The sequence below is a fragment of the Pezoporus occidentalis genome, unplaced genomic scaffold (genome assembly GCF_034315485.1).
Source record: "Pezoporus occidentalis ecotype Australia unplaced genomic scaffold, CSIRO_AGI_Poc_V1 ctg47, whole genome shotgun sequence".
Taxonomy (NCBI): domain Eukaryota; kingdom Metazoa; phylum Chordata; class Aves; order Psittaciformes; family Psittacidae; genus Pezoporus; species Pezoporus occidentalis.
Window position 1 is genome coordinate 1029396 of NW_026915802.1, and position 15340 is coordinate 1044735.

Here is a 15340-nt window from a genome sequence, read left to right on the forward strand (position 1 = left end):
ACGAGAGGTGGAAAACTGCAAAACTCAAAACCCCACTCCCCTTTCACACACCCCCAAAGAAACACACACACGGTTAATAATTAGTGGTAACAGGGCAGCATGCTGGAACACTGATTTTAGCAACGAACCACAGGGAGGATTTCTATTCTTTCAGATCTCTGCTGTTCTCCTTGCCCTTCCCAGCCAGCTGCACATTTCCCTGCAGAAAGCCGTATCCTAAACGTTGCCCAGGGCAGAGCAGCAGTTTTCCCAGGAAGCTTACTGTCCTCTCCTGTGTCGGGGCTGAGGTTTCCAGGAGATGCTATTTCAGACCTGATCTGGCTTCTCTGCTCTAGGGACCATCCTTCTTCCCTACCAAGCGCGCGACTTCCAGAGCTGGAAACCCACCATGTCAAAGCTAGAACATGCTCTCGGAAGGGGGAGACAGGACGTCCTGCATCCCCACCATGGTCCCTCAGGCAGTCCAGCTGGCAGGGCAGATGCTGCATGAAGCCAGCCAAGGCTTCCCTGCGAGGCCATGCCCTGTTGCTGTGGTTACCTGCAGCAGTGGGTGACCAGCAGCAGACAAGCCTATGCTGTCTCAAAGAACAACCGGCAGCTGAACAGCAGAAAAAGGATTCTTAGGCTGGTTGCTTAAAACTCTAATTCCATTAGAGGTCATGAAATTTGAAGGGTAATGAGCAATCAAATCAGCAGCAGGATGCTTTTGCTAGCCCCAACACTGCTCACCCATTCGATTAGAGTGCACAAAAGCTCCCAATAGGCATTTGGTGTTGGGTGCCTTCTCATGTCAATCGAGCTGGCCTACGCAAGCACTCCCAGTGACAAATATCTCCAAAGCTACAGTCAACAAGAAAGCAGCAAACCCCTCTCAGTCATCCTTGGGTTTTTTGCTTGCCTGGGCCTTTTAAGTTAAAATAAACATAAGGCAGCAAAAAGGGCCAAGATTCACTGTTCTTCTTTATTAAACAGTACAGCTGGGTATCAGAGGCACACAGACTAGTTCAGTTCTCTTGGGAGTTACACGAGATGTGGTACAGAAGAGGAGAATTCAAGGAGCTGGGAAAGCTAGAGGGAGCAGGGATGGTTTGGGGCAGTAACATCACACCCCACCCATCACACAGCTGCCTACCTATCACCTAGAGCCAGAAGGTTCTCCCCCATGAGCTGAAGGCTGTTGCCCCAGTACAGTGTTACACAGAGGATATCCCTATTCCCAAACCCTCCTGCCCCATACCATTCCGTCACACCTAGTGCCTCCCCCCAGCCACTGCTCTTCTGGAAGGTGTTGAACATAGGAGGAACCCATCTCTAGAACAGAACCACCTCAGCCCTCAGTGCCATGCTCCTCCTGCCCTGAAGTAGCAGCAAAAATGGCACTGCCTGAACAATAACTGAACACTTGCTCCATGTCCTTGTCCTGGGGCAAGTAACGGCTGGAAACACGGTTCTGCCTGTCCCTCAGCTACTTCCCCACGAAGATGAACAATTCTTCAAAGTGCTCAAGTTCAGCTCTGCCCCCCCCCCCCCCAAGACCTCAGGTGCTGCCTTTCAGCTATTTTCTGTGACTTCTTCTGGCAGATGCTGTCTTTTCATTTCCATCCTGCTGCACACAGCTAATTGGGTGCCTCCCTTTGCTCTGAATCAGCTGTGTCTGAAGTATGGCCGGTAGGGTTTACTAAAGGGCAAGGAGCTCCGCAGATGGGCATTGTGTGCAGCTGGGAAGTGCTCCAGGTCCTGACAGCATCAACAGAGAAATTCCAGCTATGCTTCCTCTGGCTAAGAGCCAGGAATGATTTCTGGAAGCTGTTGCCATGACATGATTACAACCTTCGTTTTTATTTTAAGACATCTTTTCCTTGTATTTACTTTACTCTCCTTAACACAAAGCAGTAAAGAGCCACTGCTGCTGCTGCATTTCAGCTGGCTCGGGGGTTAAACCAACCAGCCAAACCAACACGAAGCCTTTCAGCTGGCAGCCCAGACCTGCTAAAAGCAGCCTCACCTTGTGATTAACGTGACTCTGCTGCCCAAAGCATCCCTAGGAAATACACTGAGTTGTGGCCAACCTGACACAAGGAAAAGCCACGGATCTCATCCAGGGGAGAGGCAAAACAAGAGATGATTAACTATCTGGTACTGATGTGTTGCTGAAAGGAGAGGGAGAAAAAGTCCCCACATAGTTTGGAGAAGACAGCCATATGGCATGGCCAGGCCTCACCTCTGCTGCCTCTGCCCCTGCAGGGAGCCAAATCCACCATTGCCACAATTGAATGGGGCACAGCAGCGCAGGAGGAGTGAACAGTCTTGAGCAAATAGGATCTTGGGCAAATAAGCCTGAGAGGCCTATGCTAGCTGTCATCTAACTAGGGCGGGCAGCAAGCAGAGGGAAGATGAGCCAGCTAAAAAACAGAGTAGGTACATGGGTGCTCCAGCTAGCCTGAAGGAACTTGGGGCAGGGCAGCATACCTGTACTGTGGCTCTCCTAGGCTTCACTGCAGAGACATACCCTGCCAGCCCTTAGCAAAGGCAGAGATGCGATTGTGTCAAAGCAAGGTGGAATCACTGGGAGAGCCCCAAACCATGCATGACTGGAGAAGATGACGCTGGGCTGGTGCACAGAGAAAGACAGAGGTGGAGAGAGGCAAAGAGCATGGTGCGAGTACTCCCCCTGCCCAGGACTGCTGTGTGGTCAGGGGTGGGGGTGCCTGGCAGGATCTAGTCACCTTCTGGAAGGGTGTCCCAGCCACGCTGCATGGCTTTCACCACAGCACCGTAGAGTTTGCTCCAGGCCTCCTGCACATCTGGGCTGAAGGCAGTGCCGAGGCATTTCTCCAGCATGTACAGCAAGGACTCACCAACAGTCTGCAAAACAAACAGGGAAATGTCAAGCTCAGCACCAGGGCACAATGCGCAGCCCCTTCTCTCACTTCACCACCTTCTTGGACTTCTCCCACTGCAGGGTAGCTGCTCCTCCTCCAACAGTGGAGCCAGGCCACACCACTCCCCCTCTACTACCCTGTGCTGGCCCTCACCCTGCACCCTGGGTGAGCAGGGGGTGCAGGCAGGGAGCAAGGGCTGACCACACTTGTACACGTCCATTGTCCCCGGATAGAGGTAGCCAGACCAATGCTCCGGCATAGCAGCAATCAGCAGAGCTGAGCAATGCCCTGATGCCAGAGGAGTTGGTCAGACCCCAGGCTGGATGCTCAAGGTCTGCCTCACCACCTCTTAGGCTGCTCCACAGGGAGCTGCAAGCAACTCCATCCAAGAGCACTGGCACTCTGAGCACAGGACTGGTGGGAGTCACCACCTCAAGCAAAGGGGGCCCTGCTCCCTCTGAAAAGGGCCAAAGCTAGCAGTAACAGGAGGGAGCCATGGACTAGTTAGAAACCTTTCCTTCAACCTGCCCTTTTCTGCTGGGTTATCCAGCACTTCTGTCCATGCTTGATGGCAGGAGTAAGCAAGGGTATAACACGGAGGATGATCCTGTCTTACTGCCATGGAGAAAACAGGGGCTGAGGTGCAGGAACCCCACTCCAGCACAGATACAGAGGGGGTTGGATGCTCCTTTTCCCAGGTGCTGTGAGGTTTGCCTAGAGCATGTGATGTAGTGATGCAGGACCCAGGGCAAAGGCTGATCGTGCAGTCCCCCAGATCATGGTCCTCTTCAAGCAGGTTGAATGCCTTGCTCCTGTTTGTCCATTATCCCTGGGCTTACTGGGGAGGGCAGAAAACGAGCATAGCTAAAGGGTTTCCCTGATAGAGCCAACATCACTCGGCAGGTATCAGCAGCTTGGGGACTTCCCTGAGCCATCAGCTTTTGCTCCAACCAGCTGAATACATGCAGTGGGTGCAGCGGGATGGGGATAGCTGAGGGCTGCAGGCAGGGCTGCACACACACAGCCATAGTGGGATAAGAGAGGACTCCTCACCGAGAAAGACTCGACCTTCACACCGACTGCCTGGTGCTTCTTGCCGAGGTTGCAGAGGTACTCTTCCAGGCGGGACAAGTTCTCCAGGTGGCTCACAGCAGCGTCGATCACCAGCATCACCTGCAGGAGCAGAGAGGCAAAACATCAACAGCGTTAAGGCATTAACAGCAAGTTTCTGCGGCCCTCCCAGAGGAACAGAGTCTGACCCCTCTACTTCACCCTTCTCAGCGTGACCACCTCCCAGGCCAGAAGATGCCCCCTGAGCTTTCCTTTGTTCTACTGCAATCCATGTGTCACATCAGTGAGACATGCTGGCAGCAGCACACACCACATCCTGCCAAAGGACACTGCCAGAGGTGTCATAGCAAGCAGCACTGCTGGCCTCCCTGTTCCAGAGGGGGTAAACAGCCCTACAGCAGAGCAGTTATGGGCTAAAAGCTAATGCAGATGCAGTCATTACAGCTCTTAGGACCTCAAGACAGCTGCAGGGGAACCCTAGAAGTTGCCAGGACTAGAATTTCCAACTAGGTGTTGCCAAGATAGTGCAATTGTGAATAAGGTAACTCCAATTCTAAGATCAGCCCAGGTATTTTGAGGAGATGGGGTTGATAGTTCAGCCAAAAGACCTGGTCTGGTAAAGCATGTACCACAATCATTTCCCAGAAGCATAAAGAGTCAAATGGAAACAGGAAAGAGAAGGGTTAATAAGGGATGAAGGGAACAGACACACTGAATTAGAAAAAGAGATTAAAGCCAGGCATGGTTGGCTCGGCAAAGCCAAGAGGTGATAGAATTGTGTTCTATAATTTCAGCTGTGAAATTACCTCCAACAAGAGCAAAGACCTATTTCAGCTCAAAACAACAAAAACAGACTTAACTTTGCCGGTACAGAGAGACTAGAAAATGACGAAAAGCTTGCAGCTATCAGAGGTGCGTGGTCCTGAAATAGCCTCTTATAAGGAATGGACAGGCAAGTGAGGCACCAAACTGGTTTGGAGGTGGAGTTTTAAAGACAGCTTATAAAGTCTTCTGAGAGTGAAGGCTGTGGCTGCTCTTCAGGGCTCAGCAGAGGGTCTCTGCTGCACTGGGAGTAATTCTGCCCATGCATGAGCTCTTCCACGTGCCATCAGCATTGCTCCTCTCCCAGTGGCTATCCAAGAGATGCTATGGGCCTTATGGCTCTGCAGCCACACTGACAGCCTCTTCACACCAGTGGGTCCATGGGAGCTGGGCCCACTGCCCAGCTCTGCGCTACCTCCTGCTCAGCATGTGACCAAGCAGAGGCTCAGTCCTTGTCTGGACAGACGTGAGCTCACTGGGGCGCTTCCGTGGTAGAAGAAGGGGGCTTCCAACTTTCACAAGAGGCAATCCACTCTCAGATGAGGTCATGGAAATCAGCATGGTGCTTCTTACTCACCACAACCCACATCCTCATCCTGTCCCCACTGTGGTAGGGCACTTTGGCCTGGCAATTATACCTTCTGCTAGCATGAGTAAGCCCTTGCAGTTACCATCTCAGGAGGAGACTTCCCATGCGTACCCCAGTCAGACACACCACAGTCCCAAACCATTGCTTAAGGGCTTCCTCCTCCAAGGAGGCTGCTTTCCAGCCATGCCACAGCCCCTCTCTCACCTTCCTGATGTGATCCAGGAACTCAGGGGCAGAGAGGCACTCCTGAGGGCTGGCAAACTGCTTGCAGTTGTACTGGAAAAGGGGCAACAGGTCAGGGTCCAAGTCAAACAACCTGCAACAGCAAGAGAGAAACCCCCATTGCCTCACTTGACAGCTTTAGTTACAGTTGTGCTCACATCAGGAACAACCCCACCAGAAGCATGCTCGCAGCCCCCCTCTGCCTCCCTTCCCACCTACTGCTCACTCCCCAGCTGAAAAGGACACAGAAGTTCTGAAGTCTTAGTTTGGAGCGATCCAGGTTACTTAGAGCCAAAAAGTCTCTATTTCCCTAGCCCACCGTCCCAGTTCTCAGATTATGTGTTTATGGCACTTGAGGAACACTCCCAGCACACTGGAGCTCCTCCCAGCCTCGCCCTCACCCCCGAAGTTTTGTTTGTTGTCCCAACAATTCCCATTCCTACTTCATGACCCCCTTGAGCCCCAAAGGTCCCAAATCTGGGAGGATCTGCAAGCTCCATCAGCCAGATTTCCTACTTGAGCAAGGGGGTGCATGTACAAACTCAGCTAACACCCCACTCTCCCCCATCATCACCAGCTCCCAGTTTTTCCCCCATCTTCCCTGCCAGTGTATACCAGGCAGATATGGGTCTAGGAGCAGCCACCCAAGCAGAAGTAACAGGCTGATGCTTTCCATGGAGTCCAAAGAGAATTCAGGCAAGACAGTCTCTTCTCCCCATCCTGCACATTAAACTACTGCAACCCTCTCCCCCTCACTAAAACTCCCAAGAAGTACTGTCTCTGCTCACAGCCCTGCTCTGTCAGGTTTGGCTCCCGCCTGCTACGTCCTCCTGGTCCTCAGCTCTCTTTTTAAATGGCTTCATAGATTTTTTCCTTTTCATCTTCCCATAATCAAGACACTAATCTGCTTAGGGGAGGCAAGGAGTTGGGTTTCAGCCGTTCCCAGGCACATAATTTCCTCTGCCCCGAGACTGACTCACTCCCAGCAGGCAGGCCAGTGCCTGGGGCAGTGTCGGGGCACTGGGGGGGTCCCTTCCACACGCTCCCCGAGGCTGGGCGCGCAGGCAGCTGTCCAGGCAGCAGAAGTAACAGTGACAAGGCGGGCTGTCAGTGGGCAGAAACACACAAAACCTGCCCCCTGCCCCTCTCCCTCCTTTTCCCTGGGACAAAGTTGTCTCCGCTTAGGGTGGGAACAGGATGGTGTCCCCCCGCCGCTGCCCCACAACAGCCGCGGCTTCGCGGTGAGGGGTTTCATCCCCGCGCTGCTCCCCGCGGACCACGGAGGAGGGAGCAGACGGGTAAGGCAGCCCGGCAGCCATCGCCGAGAAGCGTTCCTCTCCGAGAAGCGGAGCCCGTTCACCCCCCCTTGCCCCCGGGTGGGTCCGGGGGACGGCCAGTGCCGGGGCGCCGGTGGCCGCATCCCCTCCCGGCGCTCACCTGGTGAAGAGGACGAGGCCGTGCTGCTCGGGGCTGCCGCTCACACGCTGCCAGCTCTCCCTGATCAGCGCTCGCTGCCTGCCAGACAGCGGCATCCCGCTCTCCATGGCAGGGGCGGGGGAACCTGCCCCTCGCTGCCCGAGGCGAGGCGCTGGCACCGGCACCGCTGGCACCGGCAGCCGCCCGCCCCTCGCAGCCCCGGGGGGGCCCCGCCGTGCTCACCTGGGGGTCCCTCATCCGCAATCCTCCCGCCCCCCCTGCCCTGCCCCGGGCGGGCTGCCGGCGCCGCAGCTTCCCGGTGCCCCTCTCCTCCACCCGCGGCTTCCCCGGCCACCTCTTCGGCAAGGAAGCGCTCACTTTACATTTCCCACTGAGGGGAAGGTAGGGGAAGGAAGGGAAGGAAAAAGGGAAATTACAGTCCCCAACGCGCCCCGGGCTCGCAGCTGAGGAGCAGAAAGTTCAGCTCGTTCAGCTCGACATTTTCTGATCAGCCCGGTTTTACACGAAGAGCAGTACGGCAGCGCAGTGCTAGCGAGGGGACCACTGGGACCCGGCTGCTTTCGTTTGCCGCTCAGAACAGCTCCAAGCATAACTTTGTGGTGGAGGTCCTCGGTGATGCTTCAGCACTACAGCAGCCTCTTGCTCTTGGCCACTCAGCACGCCCCACAGCCATCTGCTATCTCCACAGACAGATGCAGTCTAAACGCTGCAAGATACATGTTTAAGGCAAATTAAACCAGCTGAAGCAAGCAAAGATGTTAACAATAAATCGGAAGACATGCCAAACATGTTCAGGACACCCAGCTTCTCTCTATTGTTCAGAGAAAAGGAAACTGCTTTTAGTTGAGCCCTGGAATTTGGGCAGCATGGACAGCAAAAGTAAGAAGGGGCAAGCAAGGGCTTAAGCAGCACAACAGAAACCAGGAAAGCCAGAGCAGCCATGCACATTGAGGTTTTCAGAAGGATGTGAGCAACACAGAAGCACAAATATTGCTGAAACTATCACAGTCTGGTCTGAAGTAACAATTGCACTGATCTTATTACAAGTTCTGGTTCTATAAATCACACTTCTTTCTTGTAATCAGGAGAAAAGACAGCAGCCTCTGACCCAACCCAGCAGCACATAGGCTCAGTGTAAGTAGAATGAAGGCTCTTCTCCTTGGAGTACTGAAAATAATCTCTGAGAGGAGGCAAGTTCAAAGGCACAGTGTTACATCCTTAGCCCCAGCCCCAGCTTGTCTCCCAGAGGCCCTTCTGAAGAGCCGCGCTGACTGCAGTGACAGCAGGAAGCCACAGGAGACATCTATGCAAGTGCCAGAATTAATTACCTATTTTCTTGGGCTTTGGAGACCTCTCCTTCTCAGTGCAGACCAGACAAGACGCTGTATAGGAAAAGCTCTGTGTACACTGCAAGCTGAAAAACCGTGTCCCAAAGCTGGGCTCTTGAAAAGTCCAAACTCACAAAGGAATTGAACTGTCAGATGGGACTAAGGAGTCCCACAAATACTCACAGATCTCTGGCTACTGAGCCAGAAAACAAATTATATTCCAGGGATACTGTGTTTTGAATGTCACTGTGAGAAAAGACTTAATTAATGGCAAAGGTCCTAGGTCCTGGAGAGGTGCAAATGGCTTCTGTTAAATCATGGCTCCTGTTAAAATATAGCGTTTTAGCTTTCATGACAACCAAGAAGAAAAGCCTGAAAAGCGTGATCTCTACACAGCTATCTTCTTAGAGACCAGAGGATAAATAGAAAGCATTTCATAATAAAGAACAGGCACAAGCTGCAGGGTCATTTCATGGCTGGAGGGTCAGAACAGGCAACCCGCCAGCCTGCAGTGCTTCCTGCAGTGGCCACCATCTTCTGGTCCACAAGAAGCTCAAACTAAACCCAGCATTTTAGCTGTGTGTTTGCAAAGGAGACATTCACACTGAGAACTGATGATAAATCAGCGTGCTGATAACTGCTGAAGCTGCAAGGAGCCTGAAGGAGCAGTGGGAAATTGAAGGTTAATCTGATTGGAGTGGCAAACACAGCAAAGAGAATGAACTGTCATCCTACATGCATCTGCACAAGCTGCTCTGACATTGTCATCACAGCCACACAGATGTGAAGCTTCACCAGAGCCCATCTGGACAATTCAGCCTGGCCCTGCCAACAAAGAGGCGGAGCAGACAGGCAGGCAGCACTGCGCTGTCAGGGTGCTGGGAAGGAGAGTGGAGAGTCTCTCCTAGACCACAGGATACCAAGGAGCAGAGTTGAAGCATAGATGTGCAACCAGAGCAGCAACCAAGGCTGAGTGTTTGCCTAGCAACATTTTGAATACATACAGAGCTGGCTGATAGAGGAGCAAAAGAAGCACTACAAAAGCACGTTGTAAATAAGAGTATCAGCTCCTAAAGCTTAGCTGGGATGCATGACACCCTTCCTTGGGTCCGTGCAGGTACCTTACCAGCTATCATATCCCACGGAAACAACAAGATACAGGTTCAGCTAATGGCAAGGGTATCTGACAGTAACTGTGAAGCCATGACGGCATGGAAAAATAGTGGCTCTTGTCCAAAGTCTTCCCTCCTGCACCTTCCCTCTGTGCTGCAGATGGTGGCTGCATGCTGAGTGCTTGCAGACAAGGCACAAGTATCAGAACAGACCAGACATAATGACAGCAATGAGGGTGATACGTGTGATGCGTCACCTTCTTCTGTGGAACATATAGGTGCCCCAGATGATGGAAGGGGCAGTGGGCAGACCATACCCCTGCCTACCTGATGGTACCCAAACCCTGTGTTGGTATGACACTTAGCAGTCTAAGAGCCAAAGCGACTTAATTCCTTTCCCACCCCCTAGCAACAGCTCCTTCTGGGCAGGGTATGGGTACATTCAGAAGCAGTTTCCCCACCTTCCCCACCCCTCTGAACAGTGAAATCACTCCTTTGCTGCCTTCTAGCACTGGTACATGCCCTCTCCCTTAACAAAACCAGCATTTTTTAACCTGTGACAGCATAGATCTTCCAGCACAGGGGGAGGGAGCTGTAAGGAGGGACTTGTGGTGGGAGACAGGGAGAACTCAGGGGTAAGAAACATCTGAGCCACCATTCCTTTCACATGACTTAAGAGAGCAAGGGCTCAGGAGACATGATGTTCTTCCCTGCCTGCAAAGCAGCTTCTCCCTTGCAGCTACCTGGCTGTCAGATGAGTTTCTTCTGCTGCCACAGCACTGAGGTGCTGACAGGACAAGTCCAGAGAGGATTTAAAGTACAAGGAAAAACAAACAAGCAAACCTCCCCTGTTGAAGTGTTCTGTGTGCCTTCAAGTGTGAGAAAGCCCCAGGATGCAGCACGAGATTGAGCACTGCAAATTTTCCCATGGCGTGAGGGTTTCCCGGGATGGTCCCCAGCTCCATTGGCTCTGTCTCTGTAGCCTGGCAGCTCAGCTCTTTTATGAGATGTTTTGGATTTCTACAAGACTGACCCTGGAGCTCTCATGAGTGAAGAACCACCAGGGCAGCAGCAGAGGCTGCTCCAAAATCATCTGTGGGCCACGTGGAGAAAGGGGAGGCAGATTTCTGGAGAAACTCACTGACCTGCAAAGAAGACAATACAGCTCTGCTGTGCTTTGGAAGAACACAGATTTATGATGTTCTTAATTTGAAGTGGGTGTCACTATAATCTACAGCCCCTTCAAGTTACATTACCAACACTCGTAACTCCCCTTGCCAAGTGTCAGCTTTACTTGTTCAGTGCCTTAGTTTACCCACAGGAAAAGAAACTTGCCCAATCTCATATAACAGTGTGACAGAACTGAGAATAAGCTCACAAAAGCCAGCCCCCAACCCTGTGCTCAGGGTTCAGGGTGCTTGGGGAATGACTCTTCCTCCCCTAGGACACCCCACCAGCTTGGCCCAGACTTTGTTTTGCACATGCTGCTGTGGCACTGTCAGGATTTATCCCAGCCGCTGCACCAATAAACCCAAATCCCCTCTGGACTCCTAATTTCCAATTCTACATCTGTGAGTCTTCATGAATAATGCCACTCTGATCTAGCTGCTGCAGGCTCCCTGCTCACCTCAGGTACAGACTCCTGGGCTTGGCCAGTCCCCTTTCTTTCCTCTTGCCACCATCTCAAAACCACAGACTCTTTTCCCCAGACACCTATCCCCATCCTCAGGTGGGAGCAGAAGTTGTTCCCAGCTGTCTTAAGCTACCACCTCAGGCCATGGTGCATGCAGCACAGCTCAGTAGCAAAGCAAATCGCAAAACACAGTTGCATAACAAGAAGCAAAAGAAATGCATGAGGGAATAATATGCTCATAAAATGATGAAGGCAACAATTGCAGAGCTCACTGGCAGCCACCATGCCTGTGGTGAGAGCAGGACAGCATTACTGAACTTGAGGATTTGGGCTAAGGGGAGGGGGATAGGCAGAGGCAGGGAAAACAGTGAAGACACAGCTTTTGACTTTAATTTGCTACTTGACATTTCCTAGGTTCCTCTTGAATCTCCCAGGGCCGGCTGGGGCAAGTTCATACAGGCAGGTGCAAACACTCCAAGGCTGACAGGTCATGAAGTGGGGAGAGAAGCCAAAGGGGACCACTCAGAGAGCTGCTAGCCTGAGTATTGTTGATTTATGAGGCTGTTGGACCAGGTCTGGCATTTGCAGATGCTCAGACCTTACCTCGGTTGTTATTCACCTTGTGATTAGCACAGTGATGATCCACCAGTTGCTACTCCCACCACGCTGATCTTTCAAGAAGAAACCTCTGCCTTTTGTAGGTCACTCTACCAAAGGGAGTTTAAAAAGTCTATCTACCATGTCAGGCTTGACACACAAGCTGAATTTGATCGTAAGACACCACTACAGATGTGTGCGTATTCCACGCTGGTGGGATACAAGCAGCTGTGGTCTCAAAGCTCTCCAGCCTCATTAGCTGAACACAGTGCTCTAGCTAATAAGCCTGGCAACTTGGCAAGCAGTGTGTTACCAGAGTTATCTGGCTTTTGTCCTACCTAGACGTGGTGCACATGGGCTTGGATCTTCCTCCAATTGTCCTCATACTTCTGGACTGGATCATTTAGATCATACTGCTGGAACATTTAGATGCTTTACTCTCTCTGGAGCCTCCTCTGTAGTTTCCAGTGTGGATTTATCTTGTTTCGGAAGTCCTGCTGGCGTTCATCTCTGAAGTGATCATTGATTGTCTTCTCTCTGATCTCACCTCTGTCTGGTCTTTCCCTCCTTCTTGCTATTTAAATTGACACTATTGACCAGGGCATCACCTACAATATTTTGACCTACAGTGACTGTCTTTAAGAACAAGATCTTTGACATGTTTTATTAAAACAAAGATTTTGCATTTAATTGCACCCATCCCTTCATGGCAGGACGATGCTAGCATAACAACCTTTCAGCTTTGCACACAGCCATCTGCTCTTAAATCAGACCCCATGTGTTATTGCTTCTGTATGTGGAATCCTTTCCTGCTTGAAGTCTTCTCCTCCTCACCTATCTGAGCCATTGCAGCTTTGGGGCTCTGTCACAAATAATTCTCCAGATCAGTGAGAAATTTTGGCCTTGCAAGCCCCAGAGTCAAAAATGCCAAAGCTTTGAAATGATGTACTTATGCCACGTTATAAAGCACTTCCCAATCCATTAGTAACTACATATGATGTTAAACAGCAACTGTTAGCAAGGAAGACTTAAAATCAGCAAGCACAGGACACCCATGAGCCCTACAAGAGCTGCTTGAGGGTACCTCCAACATACTTACTGTTTGGGGGTTTTTTAATAATGCTTGAAACGAAATTTCAGCAGACTTAGAGAGTATAAAATGTGGCAATACTCAAAAGGGCCAACTAGGATGACTTAGTAAGGAAGAAACTCACCAGCCCGAAAAAAAACCAGCACAAACAATGAAGAACGCAGCAGGGAGTTTATTATAAAAGCGTTTGAAGAAGGGTGTACAACTTTTCAGAGTTCATCTTTTCAGAGATCTGTCAGTTCATGCTTTTCCATCTCTGCCAAGTAGTGCTCTAATTCTTGATCCACCTCCTACTACCTGTGTCGTAACAGTTTTTCATTAACTTTGATATCCCTCATTATGTCTTCATTTTGTAAAGCAACCTTTTTGTTTTCCCCCTCTGCGTGACTCTTTCGCAGCAGCCTTTAGTAATTTGAGTTCTCACTTTCTGGATGCTTTTCTCTTGTATTTTAAGTCAATCACTAACTTGCTGACCAGCTTCTCATGTTCGGCTTCTTTGGCTTTTCCTGGCCCTGCTTTGCACTGGGACAGTTGGTACTTGTGCTCTTGTTGATCCTTATTTAAATATCACTCCTCAGACTTGCTTCCAATGGTATTTTGCCTGGAAGTTATCAAATCGTTTAAATTCACTTTCCTCAGTTGCACTGCCGTTGTTTACTTGGTTGTTCTCAGTCCATAAATCTTCAATAAAAATGTGCCATCTCACAATATTCACATTTTCATCTGAAACAATCCTCCCCACTTTTCAGCTAATTCAGTTCTCCACCTTGTAACCAAATAGTTATTGTTTCCAAAGCATTCCAAGGGATCAACACACTGCCAGGGTTGGACTCAGCTGACTCAACACTGATGCCTTCATACGGGCGAGTAACCTAAATTCCCTTCTGGTCAGTGGAGAAATCCAGGTAGTTCAGAAAATACATGGTGAAGAAAAAGGTGAGATGAATGAAGCCTGAAAGCTACCTTTTGTCAGCTGAGAGGATGTCAGCTGTAAGACAGGAGGATGACTACATTTGGATGAAATCTGGAGATAAAACAATGACTGCAAGAATGGTAAATAGGAAAAAGCAATTTACAGCAATCAACACTTGATAGACTATGCCTATTCAGATAAAACACAAACTTTCTATTTCCAGAGCGTGTATCACATGGGCCACAGCTACAGTTAGAGATGGTGTATTAGAAAACAACTCCAAGTGTATGGCAGCCACAATCCTTGGATCTAAACCAGGAAGCAGCAGTTGGAGCAATGAAGATTTATTTCAGCATAGGGAATTGGGGAGACTAATGTTGGAGGACAGTGTACAATTTGGGAAACCATATGGGTAAACTGAACAGAATGAGAAAAGAGGCACAGAAGATTAGGGGCTAGAGAAAGCAACTTGCATAGAAAGTTTCTATTTGGTTAGTAGAAAGAAGATTAAGTAGCAGCTTGAAGACAGCACAAAATCTATATTAAAATACCAGGTCACAAAAAAGCTTCATTCTTGTTGAGGAACATGCAGCAGGATAATGGCTGGAATTCAGAAGCCTAGAAACCTGGCAGGTTCAAAACAAATGCAAATTAAATCAGTCACCAGTGTCCACCCCGATGAGATCACTTACCTGCAGAAAGAAGCCATTCTTCTAGAGGGCACTGAAAAGCTTTACTTCAGATACTATCACCATTTTCTGAACAATACTTCATTTTCTTTCTGGTTGTCTCCCTACACCCTAGGAGTGCTCCTGCATCAGCACTCCTTCCTTCCAGAAAGGCAGTCTTGAGCAGACAAGGTTCAAAGACTAACTTGCACTTTCTGAAGCAATACAAGATGTTAATAGGCTTTTCAGTAACTATCTATTAGCCTATTGTATCACCTAGTGCAGGCCATAGTCCAATTTCTAGCTGTCCTGGTTTTACTTTAGTGGCCTTTGGAATATGTTTAAACAGACTGGCTGGCTCTCCTCCACCGCTGATCTGGACGTCAACGTGGAGCCCCAAATAAGAAGGGTTGTATTTTTGTTTTTCCCATCTAGTTTCAGCCCAAGGATGGCGATCCCTTGTTACACTGTACTCAAAGGTATATGCTGCCCTGTCACTACAGCTGGCATACAGCAGGTTCTGATTTACAGTATTTGGCTTTATTAAATACTCTTACATTCAGTTCAGAGCAAGGGCCTCATTTATACAACACTGTGCATCAGTCTGATGCTATGGACACTACACACTCAACATAAGAATGACTTACAGAAAAATGCTGGGTTCCCAAATAGAGTGCTTGATCTGTCAAATGAAGTGTTCATAGGTAACCTACCAGAAGCTTGATGAATACACCCATTAAACCCAGCACATTATACCTAATTACTATTTAACTCATCTTTAACATGGAAAAACAAACCTTCTTCAGCACAGTGCTTTACTCTTACCCAAATGTACTGGTTTCATTTCCTGCTGCGCTTATCAGTGTATCACTTCAACTGCAGTAAAACCTGACCTCCTAGAACTGAAGTCCAGCAACATTTGTCTGCTAAAAGCTGATGGAGATCACCGCTGTCCTTGATCAAACTCTCTAATGGG

General features: G+C 49.9%; 1 protein-coding gene across 1 annotated transcript; it reads right to left on the reverse strand.

The window, feature by feature from the left end:
• Positions 1-942: 942 nt before the first annotated feature.
• NGB (neuroglobin) lies at positions 943-7238 on the reverse strand. Its single transcript, XM_062636140.1, has 4 exons — positions 7024-7238; positions 5569-5680; positions 3936-4055; positions 943-2865 (listed from the first exon to the last, which is right to left on the reverse strand). The coding sequence occupies exons 1-4, from the start codon at positions 7128-7130 to the stop codon at positions 2719-2721; spliced, it is 486 nt and encodes a 161-aa protein (XP_062492124.1). The 5' UTR covers positions 7131-7238; the 3' UTR covers positions 943-2718.
• Between the last annotated feature and the right edge of the window lie 8102 nt (positions 7239-15340).